The sequence below is a fragment of the Malaclemys terrapin genome, chromosome 3 (assembly GCF_027887155.1).
Source record: "Malaclemys terrapin pileata isolate rMalTer1 chromosome 3, rMalTer1.hap1, whole genome shotgun sequence".
NCBI lineage: Eukaryota > Metazoa > Chordata > Testudines > Emydidae > Malaclemys > Malaclemys terrapin.
The window spans coordinates 171686359-171704329 of record NC_071507.1 but is presented as its reverse complement, the minus strand read 5'-3'; the positions used below and the strand labels follow the sequence as shown (position 1 = coordinate 171704329).

At 40.0% G+C, this 17971-nt stretch overlaps 1 protein-coding gene across 5 annotated transcripts in view; it reads right to left on the bottom strand.

Annotated features, from left to right (window-relative positions):
* The window catches only part of SNTG2 (syntrophin gamma 2), a 461693-nt gene that overhangs the window by 19245 nt on the left and 424477 nt on the right, over window positions 1-17971 (bottom strand). For 4 of the 5 annotated variants that reach the window (XM_054024597.1, XM_054024598.1, XM_054024599.1 and 1 more), the window contains one exon: window positions 4753-4845. The exons of the other annotated variant lie outside the window; for it this stretch is intronic. In XM_054024597.1, the coding sequence (XP_053880572.1) occupies window positions 4753-4845 (93 nt within the window). The remainder of the gene's footprint in view (window positions 1-4752; window positions 4846-17971) is intronic. 5 annotated transcript variants of the gene reach the window in all.

Here is a 17971-nt window from a genome sequence, read left to right as displayed (position 1 = left end):
AAATACAATGTATCTACTCTACTTCATACATAACAGCAAAAAAGATACAATTTTTCGTACTTTCCTACCCATATAAGGGTGTACAGAGATCAGGGTAAAATCCTGTGCCTATTGAAGTCAATCGGAGTTTTGCCATTGACTTTACTGAGCCAGGCTTTCACCACAGACCTTAAATCTCTCAAGCCTCCCTTGGCTCATCTGTACAATGAGGGGAATGATACTTGCACCAGTATTGCAAAGCTTAATTTTAGAGTGTAAAAGTGGTTTGAAATCCTTAGATGAAATGTGCTACAGACATGTAAAGCACTATAGTGTGTGTTATTCAATCATTTGAAAGCCAAGAAATAAGAATCCCCAGGTCTGTGCCAGCCTCAGGTTTCTTACATAGCAATACATGGAGCTATGCTACAAGTGAATCACTGGGTTTACTGGGGTATTTTTAAAAATTACAAAGAGAGACTTATTGAAATCAACATTTGGAAATTAATTGTTAAAAATCACTGTAATTTTCTTCACTTCTCAAAACGTTTTCCACACATTAGTCTTGGAGTCAGAAATGTAAAAAAATGAAACCAAACAATCAGAGTACAATTTCCTTCTGATGTTTCTGTTACCTCCAATAACATTAATGGAAATGCGTATGCACACTGAGGTGCGACCAGATCCCTGGGAGCTGGTGGAGGAAACATGAATCATTCCCAGTTGAATGCTTTGAAAGCCATTTAAAATGAAATAATGGCAGAAAAGCAGTTAACTGTGTTTTTATTTTTTTTTTAAATCTGGCTTTTTAAAAAAATCCACATTTGCAAGATGTTTTCTGCCTGTGGACTAGCAGTATGTCTCACCTGGAAACAGCAGACATTTTGACTGTGAATATTTTTCAATATTTGGAAGATAATACTGATTGGATTTCGACCTGGATGGCTGCTCTGTGGTCGCAGCTCCAATTAGAGCAGGAAGAAATGCCAAGTCCTCTTCAGCAGAGGTTAGTTTATTTTCACTCACCCAGAAGATGGATGTACTGGATAGCTTTGAACTACTCTCCATGCAAACTGGACTCCTGATACATGTGGTTAGTAAAATCAAGAAGAGGAGCATTAAGTTATTTGTTATTTAGATGATTGATGCTTGCTTACTAGAGATCAGGGTCTCAGCTTCCCTTAAATGAGTAATTAAAGAAACGATTGCTTAACATTGTTAATTATTATATCAGGGTCCTCATATTCCCTTGATGATGATAAGGAAATATTGATATTATCTTAGTGCCCAAATGCTCCAATCAGTATTGGAGCTACAGCATGCTGGGCGCTGTACAAATATAGAAAGAGACATAAGCCCGAAAGGCTTATAATATAAAGAAAAAAACAGACAAAGGTTAGGGAATGAGAACACACAAGCAAATCAACCTGGTGAAGAATTGGCACAGCTTTGTTAGTTACATGTACTATATTTTTTTAACTGGAGGAAGAGATATAGGAAAGGAGGAATAAGAAAAGGATAGAGCCACGTTCTTGGGTTCGGGATGGTATGGGGTTTGCATTGGTCACACTGGGTGATAAGCTCCTCCTAGCGATGGACAAAGATTAACTGTCAAGTTGATCAAACGTCAACTGAAAAAGATACCAGACTTATCTATATGGTGTGGGGATCTGGTGGCTTTCACAGGGCTCTGAATAGTCTCTAATCCTTTGAATGGGAGTGGAAGGGTACTAGATAAGGACCTTGATCAGAAAAGTGTTGAGAGGAGGCAGAAAATCCTAATTCACTCCTTCTGTTCCCCCCCCCCAGCTCAGCTGAGCCAGCAGTACGTAGTACCCCAGATTTCCTAACACAATAGCTCTACTGCTCTAAAGCATATACTAGGGAAGGCTCATAAACCACAGTACAAAGTAGCTGGACAACCTGAATATGTTCCAAAACTATCATATTACAGATTAGTTGCTGCTACCCATTGCTGCCTCAGCAAAATCAGCAACTGTGGGCAAAGAAATGCTTTTTTTTTTCCTATGGGGAGCCGATATTTCCTGTCTGCAGAAAAACGCTGGATTAGGGTGGGGAGCAGTGGCCCTTTCCTGTCATCTTTCCACTTCCTGAAGTTAAATGATTGAGGAACCACCATGTAGAACCACCTGACAACCCCAGTGAAGGGAGTCTCAGGGACCCTAGCATGAAACAGGATTGGGCTGATGAGAAGTCTCTCTGAAGGCAACAAAGGATGTAGGGGAAAGGGGACATTTTTTGAAGGAGAGGGATGACTATGCAAAAGGCCTCAGCTCAATTCCACAGAACACTCATGGCCAATGCTTAAGGTTGAAATAGAATTGTGAATCCGACTACCTTCTGCACAGATTTGTATGCAGACAACATGGCAAGCTGTTCCCAGCAAGGCCCTCTAGTTTCCCTTACTGTCATAACAGTCTTGTACTTTCTGTTAATGTGTCGATGTGAGATTGCTGTTGAGGTTGAGCATTTTTCTGCAACGTTTTCCCCCTAATAAACTGAATTAGTCAGGACAGCATGTATTGATCAGGTACTCTGATCTGCCATTAAACACTGATTAAGATAATGTTTCCCTTTTTGCTCTTGAAAACGAATGGGATAATTTGATAATTTAGTCTTCAGAAGAGAAGAGTGAGGGGGGATTTGATAGCAGCCTCAAATACCTGAAGGGGGGTTCCAAAGAGGATGGAGCTAGGCTGTTCTCAGTGGTGGCAGATGACAGAACAAGAAGCAATGGTCTCAAACTTCAGTGGGAGAAGAAACACTATTTCACTAGGAGGTTGGTGAAGCACTGGAATGGGTTACCTAGGGAGGTGGTGGAATCTCCATCCTTAGAGGTTTTTAAGGCCCCGCTGGACAAAGCCCTGGCTGGGATGATTTAGTTGGTGTTGGCCCTGCTTTGAGCAGGGGGTTAGACTAGATGATCTCCTGAGGTTTCTTCCAACCCTAATCTTCTATGATTCTATGATTCTATATGAGGTCAGCCATTTTTCTGTATCAAACCTGCAGCTCTTTATTCTAAATTAATCTATTTTAAAAAGTCTTGCCTGAGATTTGTGGACAGTTCTCCTTTGACTGTACAAAGATGTTGTTGCTTTTTTAATTTTTTAAAAAGGTTCCCTGTCCTCTTAGTTAGTGGAAGTAGGAGACGGTCATACCAAAACTCATTGAAACTAAACAGGAAAATATAACCAGGTGTCACCATTTCCCCAAGTGACTTGTTGATGTTTGTAATGTACTGGGTAGAGTTCTTCAGGGAGGCATTTAATTTTCATTTCACACTAGTGTTCCGTTTCAGAATATAGGACAGGAAAACAAAGGCTAAGGTTATTATTTAAAAAAACCTATAAATATTTATTTTATTTATTTGGTAATATTCATCCAAAGGATCCCAAAATGCTCTCCAGACTTTATTTTTACAGGAATCACTGTTTCTCACTGAACTGTAGCCAACTGTGGAGCGGAATGCAGAATCTGTTTGAAAGTACCTAACAGCACTATGACAACAATTTAGCATAAGAAGTGTACAGAAAAGCCATAGCCAACTGAAACTGCTGAAATAAGAAAGGTATGTAGAATGTATTTGTGAAGGCCAATGCAATGTAATTAATACCAACACTCTTGCAAGAAAGAAAGAAGAATGTGAATTTACAGCTCTTGAAATTTTATACCCTAGTAAATAATACTGCACATGCTATGGAATTATTCCAGATTTACACTAGCATCAATGAGAGCAGATCCTAATCATGAAGTCTTTAAGCAAAGCCACTTTCAAATTACAGATACATATTCTAAAAACTAAATACTTTGGTCCATATTTCAAAGAAGGGCATTTTTTTGCTTTCCTCTAAATCATTCGATCAACTTCCTTCACACATGTTTAAAAAAATATAGCTCTGTTCTAAGAGTAAGCCCCCAGTGTTAAGGTTAAAAGTTGATTGATTGATTTATTGCCAGAGTTACTGTGTTGCTAAAAACACAGATTCTCAGCTGGTGTAAATCAGCATAGTTCTGTTAAAGTAAAAGGACTTACACCAATTTATCTAAGCTCAGGAGTTCACTCACAAAATGCAATAAGGTTCACATTAAATTTTAATTGAATTGCTGGCTTTGCATCCTTTGCAGATGTAGAAAGTGGCTCTCTCTCCACTACTGCAGCTTCAGTAGACAGGGGCCTGCCACTGCCATCTCTCTTCTCCATCCACATTAGGAAATCTAACACCAGAATCAGTAGAGCACAAGGACCAGCCTTTGCTGGGTCTTGCAAAGCTAGAAGGGAAAGGAAGGTTTCTTACATCTTTTCCTTGCTTCTTGAAACTCCACATAGGGCTAAGCCCAATTCAGTCTTTTAATTGTCTTATGGTGTCCTAAACACACAGGTTCAAATCACACACCACTTCATTTTCTCAAGGTCAGTAAACCGCTGTCCATCTTGTGTTTCTTTTTGGGGTGAAACCTTAGAAACTGACATCTGGGTTAAAAATCCAATTGCTTTTTTTTGTTTGTTTGTTTCCTGTAAAAATAATCATTTGTCTTGGTGTCACTGGCCAAAATGCCCCCTTCCATGCTTAGGGCACAGGCGGGCTATCCCTTTCCAATTCACAGCTGGGTGCATTTCAAAGTGGGACCCTATCAACAGACTTTGTAACGTACTTTGGATCAAAAGTGCTAGGTAACTGTAAAATATTATTAAAACCAAACTCATTAACAGTAGAATAGAACAGATTATGTTTTAGCTCCTTTTCCTCTTACCTTTGTTTTACTTTCAAAACAGGTGAATCCCAAGGCAAAGTCAACTGTGAAACACAGGGTTACTCCTTGCCAGCTGCACATATATGTTTTAGACTGGAAAAAATATTAATGTTGAGAATACAGTTTCATACAGCATCATTGTTACTTTTATCCAATAACAGTACATCTTATTTTCTGCTTGTGACAAGACACCAAGCCTGTAACCCTAGGAGAGAATTATAGCAGTCTACTGATAAAAAAATTACATTCTGTAAAAATAATATATATTTACAACATATTATCAGAGATCTGTTCACTTAGGCTGTTTTTTTTCCCAAAACAGTTCTTTAGCACCTGCCTGATCTGACCTATACCTATCCACTACAAAATGAAAAACTAAATAATCCAAACTAAAAAGAACTATTTGTAAAATCTTCTGAGAGAGACTTTGGAAGACTACTTAGAACTGACTCGAAAGGCTAAATCGATTATATAATAATTGGTTCTCACACGGTTTCTAACAAACTTTGTGTACATAATCAAATCACTGGCAACTGTCTAACTATGAGATCAGTATCTGTCTGCTTCACCTCTCTGTCTACTTTAACCTTTGAAAATAATCTTTTTGATTTTGCAAGATTTCGCTGAAGCCTTGTAAAACTACGGTAAGGTGCCACCACAGTACCAATGGTTATTACTAAACCAATTAACTAGCACTACTCTCTTGTCAGCCGCTGAAATATGAATGTTAATTCTTTGACCTCTTTTTAGATTAAAAAGAGTTTGAGGCTAAACTTATGAAAGTGCTTTACAATTAAAAGTCTATTAACATTTAAATTTACCTCTATCCACATCTCTAATAGCATTGGTATTGCAGTTACTGACCAAAATACACAGTGTGCACATTTAACATATATTTATATCTTCATGTGAACTGGATTCAGACTGTAAAGACAGGCAGTCTTCAGCACTCCTGGCTATAAATTTAAAAAGGGGCTTGAAGGTTTTCACATTGACATCAACAGCAAAAATCCCACTGACTTCACTGTATAGAGCTTTCCAAAATGTTTAATGTAGCCTCTTGATTTACTAAAAGCCTGAGTTTTTCCAAGGGAACAATTCCTGGTTCTCATATTAATGTCTCATAAACAGCAATGTCATCTCATCTTTAGAGATTTGTTTATTTAAAATTTTATATCTGGATAACCTTTTTGAAATGCCAGACCTCAAAAAATAAGTTCTAACAAATGAATGGTTTGTAGGAAACTGATAAATTAATAAAACTCTAGGTAGAAAGTTGATCCTTTTGGTATTTTTTTTTTAAAGTAGTAAAGCTTGAGATGTTGAAAAATAGACATTTTGACATACACCTCTATCCCGATATAACGCTGTCCTCAGGAGCCAAAAAATCTTACCGCGTTATAGGTGAAACCGCGTTATATCGAACTTGCTTTGATCCGCTGGAGTGCGCATCCCCACACCACCAGAGCGCTGCTTTACTGTGTTATATCTGAATTCGTGTTATATTGGGTCACGTTATATCGGGGTAGAGGTGTATTCTTGAATTTTAGTATTTATTGCTTTTGAAGTTTCTCATGCCAATATTTGAAAATATCTTGTTATGATCAAAATACAATTTTTTGTCAAACTTAGTGATATTCTAACATAAAAGGAACTTCAACTGAGTTACAACATTGACATTTTATATAGCTACATTTTTTAATGTCTGCACAGTTGATGTAATTCATCTATCAGTACTAGAGCTGGTTGAGTAATGGGAAAAAAGATTTGTGAATAAGCAGTTTGATTTTGATTTGCTGCTGTTTGTGGATCATACTATTGGCAAGAATATTAGTGACTGCCATTAAATTATTAACATGTTTATGAGTATCCAGCATTTCACATATTCATTATAAAATGTCATGAATTGTTATTCATCATTTGTTCTACATTATTCTTCTACTGAAAAGATTCTGTCATTCAGGGCATGATTCAGCAAATCACTTAAACACTTGCTTAACTTTATAAACAAGTTTTTAAATCAGGAAGCTGAAAAAAACAGCACACACCTAACCAATCACAGGGCCACAAATAGTGAATACTAAAAGTGAGCAGTTCACAAAGAATTAGTGAATATTGAAGAGTTATGCACCTAACAGAACTGGTTTGCAAATGACCTGCAAACTAAAATACAAAACAAAAACAAAAAGACAAAATGTGTTGCTTTTTCAGTTTGATAAATACAATGCCATAGATCTAATGAGGAGCAACCTTCATTAAAGACATGACATAGTCTTGTCCCAGAAAACTTCTTTCAACAGAAATACTTTGGGTTTAGCTATATCTATTAGGGGAGAAAGTTGATGCTTAACCTGAAAGGTTACACATTGCAAATACTCACTGACGTAGAATCTGAATAATCTTCAAAGGCCTTAGCTTAGAGGTTATTAAACACTTTCAGGATGTGTATCACATATTAATAGAGATCATCGAGAGGACCACCTCCTCTCCCATTCACCAAAGCATAGACCACCATCCCTTTCCAGTCATGACTGTGACAACCACCTTCCTTTATGTTTGTGATTGCACAACATCCCTCTGGATGACTACAGCAATCTCTGACATGGAAATTTAATATTAGGCACCCATTAAGTCAACTTTTAGTTCTCTTTTAATGTCTTTTACTGAAATCAATAGAAATTAGAAGCCTAAACACCTTTGTGGATCTGGGCCTATGTCTCTAGCCAGCTCTTGGCAGGACCCAAGCAATGTTCCACAGACCATAGTTTGAGAACTCCTAGGAGAGTTATTGACAGAGAAGAAAAGAATAGTGTCACGGGTGTCACTGGCCCTTTAAAGGGAAAGAGGCCAGTACACCTGTGACTTGTCAGCTCACTCCAATTGGGCTTAAAGGCGGGCACCTGGCTCCAAGTTGGAAGAGAGACCTGGTGAGTCAGAGCTGCCTGAAAGCACTGACAGAGAAACAGAGAAGGTTGGGTAAGAGCTCTCTGAGGAGGGAAAGGAGAGACCAGGGTGGGAGCGGGGAGAAGTAGGAGGAGAAGCAGCAGCAGCAGCCAGCTGGTGCAGAGAGCCACTGGGAAGAGCAAAAGGTTAATGATGAGGACTGGCCAGAGCTGGGAGCCCTTGCCAAGTTAAAGGAAAGCTCATGCAGAGGCCCTGATGAAGAAGGGAATGAAGTGGGTTAATGGTGAATCTCAGGAAGAGAGTTAGGCAGGGAGGCCTGGCTGGTGGGACACCTGACTTGAGGCTATGGGAAATGTATCGCAGGAGAGAAGCGGGTCTTGCAACTCTCAATTTGATGGCCTGGAGAGTGAGACCCTGGAATAGGTGCTCAAGGCACTGGCACAGAATGATCAATGACTCTGGTGGGTAATCTGGAATGGTCACATTTAAAAGGGATTGAAGAGCTGCTGTGTTATAATCTTGTATTACTTTGGGGATTTGAAAGAAATTGTTTTTACTATGAGGGATCTGTGCACTATGGCAGTTTATAAATAAAAGAGTTTGAATTTGCCATCAAGAGACAATATTCCTTTGTATGGGTGAATTCCAAAGGAAAACGGAGGCAGTTATTTGTCATGCCCCAGCCTGTTTCAGGAGGGTGCTCAAGGAAGACTCCACCTTGTAACATATAGGTTATAGTTAAAATATCTTCCTTGCTTATATGAAACAAAATGTTGTGAACTGTATTCTGACACCTGCCTATTAGATGGAACCCAGGGCATGTATGTGTAAGTTGTCCCAAAGTAAATTATTTCAAGATGTCTCATTAAAAACAAATTCCAGACACACCGGAATATTTTAATATTGTGTTTTCCTCAATGTGACCCTTCTGTGGATTTGATACAAGGTCTTACTCAGGATTCTGTACAACATTTCAAAGCAGCTTTTCAAATATGCCTGCTTGATGACAAATCTATGTTAAAACTGGCCTTTTATGATCCTTGTTCATGTTGACTCCACACTTCTCAATAAAATTAACACACATGAAATCTTTTCTGTATGTCTATTTGAAGTTCCTTCTGAAATGCTAATGAACAGGAGCGACAGTAGTTATTTCCAATAGCTAGACAACATTACCATGCACTGTCAACAACTGTTAATATGAAAACGCTGAGATGCTGAAGTTATTTCTAGTTAAGGTGACTCATGTTTATATTTCACGAAAACAATACATTAAAAGATTAAGATTGCGAAATCAAGCACTCAAAAGTTAGGAAATGCCAGAATTAAGGTTGCCTGCACAACCTTAATTCTGTGACCTTGTGCATATGTGTTATGATGCTGTCTTTAATTACATGTTCACTGTATCAGTGTGACTTACCCGTGGTCTGGAGAGCCTGGGTCTAAGCCAGCCCTGACTACAAGAGGAGCCTCACCTGGGAGAGGCAGGTGATTTAATATTGGAAAAAAAAAAAAGCAAGAAACTGCAGGGGTGCGGCCAGAGAGAAAGCATGGAATCAGGGCCAGAGCACTGGATATTGGTGGTTTCAAGTTGAGTTTATTATTTTGGACTTTATGTTTGATTATTCTGTGATTAAAGAATAGGACTATTTTTAGTGTTAAACTGTCCCCAGAAATGGTGCTGTAAGCCACAAGAAAGACTTTCTGGAGTGCTTAAGGGGTCTGTAGGAGGGAGTTAGTAAGGACAGGGTGCCTGTTAAAGCAACCCATCACCACGAAGTGGTGCTCCATATGCAGCCACACCATTCCAATGACATATTATTTTTTCCTACAGGACCCAAAATTGAGTACACAGGATGGAGCTGCTCAGGGAATAAATCCAGGTTGTATTGTTAAGGAAGCGGTTATCTGTAGAACCACTGCATCGTTTGTTGCAGAAATTGGAAGATGTGTAGTAAAGGAGGCAGGGGGATTTAGGAAGAGAAAGGATGGTCCCATGGTTAGGGCATTTGAATACTGCCCTAGAGAACTGGATTCTATCCTGCTTCTGCCATAGAGTTCCTGTGTGATGCTAGTTAAGTTGCTTAAATTCAACATTTCACAGGTGGCCACTAATTTTGCATTCCTCATTTTCTGGAAGACTGACCTCAGACCTTGTGTCCTGACTTGCGCTGAGCACTCAAAGCTGCCACAGAAATCAATGGGAGCTGTGCTTTGAACATATAAAGTACTCTGGAAAATCATGTCCTAGGATACCCAAAATTAGAGGATACTTTTGACTTTAATTTATCTGTTTCCCATCTGTAAAATGGGGATAATAATTCCCCCCATCTCACAGAGGTGTTGTGAAAATCAATTCACTAGTAGTTGTGAAGCATTCAGATACCATACAGATGAGTGTTATAAAGAAACTCATGAGAAAATTAATAATTCTGTCTTTAGAACATGGTTCAGATAAGGCATGAGGCCACACACTGACTAATGAGGATAAAATAAAATATTGAATAGCTATGCATTAAGTGAGCACCTCCCATTCTGTGCTCAAAGATAGGAATCCTGTGGGAAAAATAGTATGTGACCGTGTAATTAAAGACTGTATCCGTAGAGGTTTTTAAGGTCAGGTTTGACAAAGCCCAGGCAGGGATGATTTAGTTGGGGATTGGTCCTGCTTTGAGCAGGGTGCAGGACTAGATGACCTCCTGAGGTCCCTTCCAACCCAGATATTCAATGATTCTATGATTGCACATGCACACAAACAAGGGGTCTGAAATCAGGTTACACAGGCAACTTTAATTCTGGCATTTCATAACTTTTGACTGCTTGATTCTGAAACCTTAACAATATTCTTCTTAACTTAATTTGTGTGTGTGTGTGCTTTCCTGGATTTTTTTTTAAAAAAGCAAACAAACAACAACAACAAATTCCATCATGAGGCATCATATTAACACCCACATGAATGATCAGTAAGTTAGGCATATTTAGATCCACAACACAGACTTTTGCCACAAGAGTTAACCTATTCCTGCTGTGATTTACTCTGTTGTCACTCTTTGTGTAGACCAGCACTGGAAAAGGATGAGACACACACTTTGCCAGTAGATTTCATGGATATTTACTGGAGATAAATGGGAGATAAATAGTGAGACTCTGGAAACTTGGGTTCTATTCAAAGCTCTGGAAAGGAGTCTACTCTGGACTCTGCACAGACTCTTCTGGCCACTACTTCCAAGCAGGATTCTTTCTGCCCCATCACTGACAACCTGTCTTTGTTCCAGTTTTATCTAAATCTGACCCCTGGCTCCTTGTCCCAGTCCCACTCTCCCCATCTAGCCAGTCCCAGTGCAGCACGGCTTGTAACAGCCCAGAGCTGCAATTGAGGAGAAAGTCCTGCTCAGCCTTGGGCTGGACATGCTCAGTGCAGACAGAATCTCTGGGGACTGTAGCTCTTAAAATCTTAAGAAGTCTTTACTGACTACATGCAAACTTCAATTTTCAAAGGCTTAGAACTTAGACAAATCTGAGCAGATTTTCATAAGGATGGCAAAAGGCACACCCTGGACATAAACACCATCCCCTGCAAAATTTAAGCCGCCACTCCAAAGCATTAAGGGGTGCGAAAACATTTCAAATGAAAGGTCACCAAGATTTTAAACTTGGCCAAAACAATGTATTTTTCCTTAGCCTTGTTCTTGGAAACAGATTAACTATTTTGCTGAAACTTTCAAAAATATTACAGCTTCAGGCATTCACAAGGCGTGGACAAGTTCAGTCCAAACAGTAAAAAATTAGCAGATTTATAATCAGCTGAAAAATAGGGTCTCATAATGAGAAGAGTCTGGCAATCCTAATAAGAGGTGGTGCTATCACACTCTCCCATCACATGTACTGGATACATTATTACCTGCAGTGAATATAGCACCCAGAGGCTCTGCTCATGAATGAGGCCGCACTGTTAGACACTATACAAACAAAGAAAAACAACATCCCTGCCCTGAAAAAGCTTACAACAGAAGAAGAGAAATGACATATGAAGGGTGAGGAAGAGGGATAACAAATGGTCTACAAGTTTCTTTGTACATATAAACTGGAACAGGTGCAGAGAGGAGCTAGTAAGATGATCAGAGTACTGGAGGGCTATCTTATGATAGGAGACTAGAAGAGCATGGCTTGTTTAGTCAAGCAAAAAGAAGGGTTAGAGGGGATAATATTGATCTCTATAAATACACTAATGGGAGTGTGAAGAGCTATTTAAACTAAAGGACAATATTGGCACAAGAACAAATTGGTCTTGAATAGGGTGAGCAGGTGTCCAGGTTTTGAAAAGTGACCCTGGTGACTCCGGTCAGCACCGCCGACCAGGACATTAAAATTCTGGTCAGTGATGCTGCAGAGCTAAGGCAGACTAGTCTCTATCTGTCCTGGAATGGCGCTACACCCTGGAAGCGGCCAGCAGGTCTGATTCCTAGGCAGGGGGGCCATGGGGCTCTGCGCACTGTCCGCTCCTGAGCGCCGGTTCCGCACTCCTATTGGCTGGGAACCGTGGCCAATGGGAGCTGGCAGGGGGGTGCCTATGGGCAAGAGCAGCCCGCAGAGACACCTGCCGCACCTCTGCCTAGGATTCGGACCTGCTGGCTGCTTCCAGGGCACAGTGTGGAGTCAGGACAGGCAGGAAGGCTGCCTTAGCCTCCACCCCCCCCCCCGCTGCACCGCTGACCAGGAGCCATTGATTTAAGCCTGTGTCAGGAGCCATGGAGCTAAGGCGTGTGCCCCAAACCCCACTCCAAACCCAGAGCCCCCTCCTGCACCCCAAACCCCTTATCCCTGACCCCACCCCAGAGCCCACACCCCCAGATGGAGCCCTCACTCTCCCGCACCCCAGCCTCAACCGCAGCCCCTCCCACACCATGAACCCCCCCAGCCCAGTGAAAGTGAGTGAGTGTGGGGGAGAGCGAGTCACCAAGTGAGCAGGGGGGCAGGGCCTCAGGGAAGGAAAGGGGCTAGGGTGTTCAGTTTTGTGCAATTAGAAAGTTGTCAATCCTAGTCTTGAAAAAACTAAAAAACTTCTGAAAGTAGAAGAATGTTTCTAACCATCAGAGGGCTGAGGTTCTGGAACAGACTTCCAATAGGTGCTGTGGGGGCAAACAATTAGTTTTAAGAGAGAGCTGGACACATTTATGGGTGTGATTGTACAATGGAGTTGTTTGAGATGGTAGAGGGCAGGGCTCAGCTGCCCTCGGACTCACTTCTGGTTTCCATTTTATGTTCCTAAAAGCTCATGCTTCAAGGTTTCAACTGTCCAGCTGCAGGGTCAGGAAGGGATTCCCCCCATCCCTCTCTCCCCCAATGTTTTCTGTTTTTGTTTTGTTTTAATTCTCTCTCTCTCTCTTCTGAACAATCAGGATGGCCACTGTTGGGGATGGGACATTGGGCAGGGTGGGCCAAGGCTCTCAGCTGGCACTGAGCATTCTCTTTCTAGGTACTTGTCTGGTTGGTTCTAGCTCACATGCTCAGTGTCTAACTGATCACAATATGTGGCATTGGAAAGAAATGGCTGCCCCTGGCTCAGATTGGCTGTGATCTTGGGGGTTTTTCACCTTCCTTTGCAGCATGTGGGAGCTAGTCAATTGCCAGAATTATCTGGGTATATCACACAATCATTTCCCCGCCACTGCGGGGGCCTCAGACACTGGTGCACCTCAGTCCTTATTCTCTGCCTGTGGCACGTAATAGTCTAGTCTCCTGTGGGCTGTAATACTTTAGTCTAATTTCAGTTGGGTTTACTGTGCTTGGCGGTTTTGGTGGGCTGTGATAAACAGGAGGTCAGACTAGATGATCTGGTGGTCCCCTCTGGCCTTAAACTTTAATGACTCTACATATACTTTTCTCTTGCAAGTTTAGTTTCTTAGTGCAGCACTTCAGACCATCCGGCCAGACCGCCTTTTCTCAATGTAAAATTCATGGGGGACAAAACTGAGCCTTAATTAGAAAGTGTGATCAAAGAGCCCCTGACATTCTTCCAGGGAAACCTGCAGAAAACCCACCTCAGCTGGCAACCACACTGTGAATCTGTCTAGAGCAGCAGGCAGGATAAAAGGGAAGGGAACTGAACTAACAAAACTCATATTAAGGCTGTTTCAGAAACTCTAGGGTGCTGCCAACAATGCAGAGCAGAAGTTGGACTTCAGGAGACCCAGAACTGGACAGCTGCATTGGGAATCCTCACTAGCCCGCAGTGGCATGAACATTTAGAAAATTGGTTACATGGTCACAATTTGTATTATAGGTTCTATCCTAGAACTTTTCTTTTTTTCTTTCTGAATTATAAATAACTGGAAAAAAGCATACAGTTTAAAATGTAGCTTGTTAGGATTAGGAGTTTTTCTCAGCCCTTCTTCTGTTCAACACCTGCAGATCCAGAATGTTTTACAAAATATTATTTAAAATCTATATTCACTAATTATGTTTGCCGGTTTGGAGGTAACATGCAGAATAATAGCTGAGCATGCAGGATTTAGAGTGAAGAAGAAAATTTAATTTATCCAGCACAGTTCCAGATAGCATCAGAGAGTTCACTGTATTTCATACTCTAAGATATTTTTTGCAAAATAAAATCTCCCATGAACAAAATGAGATTCAGTGACATTGCTCATGTAAGAGTGAAAAATACATTGAGAAAAGTGCTATTGTATAGATTCATTTTAATAGAATTGACCTGTAGAACTCTATTTAGTGCTCTGGTTACCAATGCCTTATCAAGCATGTTATTTCCACATATCAGCTGAATACTGGTTCAGGTTTCGTTAATTCGTATACTTCATGTGAGTGTGTGCGGGGAGGGGAGGGGGGGAAGGGTGGACTACCTTCCACTTATAACTACCACAATGATATTTTTTGTGGCATTGATTCATATGAAATATATTCATTCATTCTGGGCACAGCTTCATTCTGTATAATTCAACAGCAGGAATCTTACTTTTTAGTGCTTTTGATCAGCCAAAATACAACATAAAAATATTGCTCCTGCATTCATCATTCTAAACTAATACAAATTTTACACCAACCATATTTTGCAAATGTACTTTTTAGAATAACCATTAAAAAGAGGAAAATATTATAATTCATAAAACAAAATGAATTTACACCTGTTCCAGGAAGCATTTCCTCTGTAAATTCACAAGCAACTTTATACTAAGTTTTTTATATTTCTATATTGAACTGGATTTTGCCTGTACATGACAAATATTTTGGACTCTAATTCTCAGCATATTCATCTTTTGCAGAATTCCATACATATTTACAGCACTATATAGCAATTAATGCAAAATAACAACAAGAATTGATGCACTGCTATTAAAAATAGCAATGTGGCATAAAAGTCTATTTTTTTCTTTTTAATAGACATGTTTAGTTCTAAAAATCTTAATCTTAATTCAATTGTTTGTGCTTAAAACAAAATTATTTGTATGCAGTTTTTTAAAAATGAACATGAATCTAATGTAATTGGAGCATATTTTTTCACGAGACTAGTTATCCCAACTAAATGCAGAATCACTGAAAGACATGCAAGCAAAGACTTCACGACAACACAATTTTTATTTGCTCAATTAAAAAAAAAGTATTGCTTTAATACACAGGAAAATGGACATTATAAACATATTCTGGTAATTTATATCCTATAAAAATTTGTGAGCTTTGCAAACCACAAAGAACAACAACACTTAGCACTTTACAATTCTGAAACGTCGACCAAACATTAACCGAGGGCTGAAAACTACTGCTATTAAAGTCAATGGCAAATATTGCACAGTTCGTCTGTAACTTCTTAAGACCCCCCCAAATGAATGTATTAGAATTTATCCACAACATTAAAATAAAAGAGGAATTGAAGATTTTAAATGGAACATTCAGAATGTTCTCTTGAAAAGTATCTCTAATACAAGTCTAGCAGATGTATGCTTTTCTGCAATGGTACAGGTATCGGAAGGGCTGAAGTGAAATAAGTTATTGAAATAGATATAACATTTTAGAAAAGGCCCTAATCCAGCAAAAAACTGAGCAAGTGAAGAACTTTATGAATGTGAGGAATATGGTGGAATTCAATGGGACTATATGCGTATGTAATGTGACTTGTGTGCCAAACTCTGCTGGATTGGGAACTAACAATATTACTTAATTTGATTACATTATAATTTTCTTTCAGATAAATTAATTACTTATCCCAAATCTAATCACGGGGCCAAGGCTGACAGTTTGAACTGAGAATATTTGTATATAGTAACACTGACACTTATATATGTCCCAATCAGTGAGACATTATACCAGTTTCACATCACACTTAATAAATTCTTTTTATTATTCTTATTTTTAAAGCAAACTCATCTGAAGTACAGAAAAAATGGGAGGAAGAGCTGACAAACATTGCTAGCACAGGAGCCAAGTGACTGTTCTGTGCTGAGAGTAAGGACCGATTCTGTAGAACTGGAAGAAGGTTCTGGCCACAGAGTCTTATCACTAATGGGGCGCTGAAAGGCTTTTGCAGCTGACAATACTTAAATAAAGAGAACATATACAAATGTTATTTTCTTATTTTGTTCATTTGTTTGCCAGTACACACACACGGCAGGGTTTTCTATCGCATTCAGGCCTCACCAAACTCTGCTCCCATTGGAATCATTGTCCCCGCCATACAAGAAGAAAGACAAGATGCAAAGGATGTGGGCAAATTAGGATGCAACTTTATCAACTCATCTGGGAAATACCTGCCACTAAATCGTACAGTGCAGATCTGTTCTTTCCTTAATCTACTTGGGAAGGGCTGCCATCAGCCCCACCCCCGGTACTACCCCTTATGGAGGCCCTAGCACCCTCCCCTGATATGAGGACTAAGAGGGGGGCATTAAGGGAGAGCTAGCTGTCTTTCTGCTGTACCAGATGTAGGAACCCCAACCCACCTTTGTCAGCTTTCCTAGGGGCCACCTTCCCTTAAGTCCTCTTCCAGTACTGGACATCTGCCACAAGGTGACAGCAGCAATTAGCTTGGCTGCCTCCTCTCCACCCTCAGACAGTTAATTATTCCTTCCTAAACATCAGTGAAAAATATATTCACTCTCCACTCGGACATGTGTTCCCTATCTTTCCTTTCCAAGGTGACCATGGGCCAGTCCAACTCTGACTCAGGGAGGGGGAACACTTAAAGGAGCGATGGCCCTTTTTCTTACCACTGGCCAGACAAAAAGCCCCTGCATTCAACCCTGAGGGGAGTGCAATAGTAATACTCCTGTTGACTGAGGAACAGAGGCCAATACTGTGTTTGAAAATCCCATACGTAGCATATAAAATCTCTGAGAAGGAGGAAGCAGAGATGAAGAAAAGAGTATACATTTGATATAAAGGACAAAGAAATATTACAGCACACTTGATATAATATTGTGGGAGGGATCTAGAACTAAAGTCCTTAGATTTGAAGAGACTGTACAATCTTGCCCAGTAATGTCTTTCCATATATAATAAGCCCCAAAGAGATGATTTTTTGCATAGTTTGAAGCTTACTAGGGCTAGAATACAAAGTACATGTATTTTTGACTTTTAATGCATCCTTTAGAATTTTTCTTATGTCATTTCTATTTTTCATATAATTCATTTTGAATAAGTCTGACTCCTTGCTAATCATAGATGTGACATAATATTTTAAAAAATCTATTAAAAAGGATAACTAGATGGAAAGGAAACACATGGTATTAATAAACAGTACATTAAGGGTATAATTAATAAATACACTTTTCTTTCTCCGTTCCACAGATGCAACCCACTTAAATCAGGTGGGTGCCCTAACCACATGACTAGAGTCATTTCCTGACCCCTCTCCCCACATGTCCATTTCATTATTTATCCACAGTGGAACAGCTTCAACGAGAGAGTGAGAGAGCCCCATATCAGACTATCCTAGAGCTCAGTGGTTAGAGCGTTCTCCTGAATGGTGGGAGACCCTTCTTCGAATCCTTTCTCCCTCTCTGCCAAAGGGGGATGGGAATTGAATTTGGGTCTCCCACACCCCAAGTAAGTGCTCTAACCACTGGCCTAAATGTTGTAAGGTGCTGTAGGGTGAGGACTTAGACCTGCAATGGCACAAGGTTTGACCTTGGCCCACATTAGCCCAAGGCCCATCCCCCAAATCACAGGTCTTTTACATCTGGGAAACGTTCATTTTCTTCTCTTAACTGCACTGGAAACTGGCTACAAGTTACAACAAATAAACACCACCACCCCATGGCCACTAAGCATGTTTCTACTTAACCCACTGTGGCTTGAAGGTGCT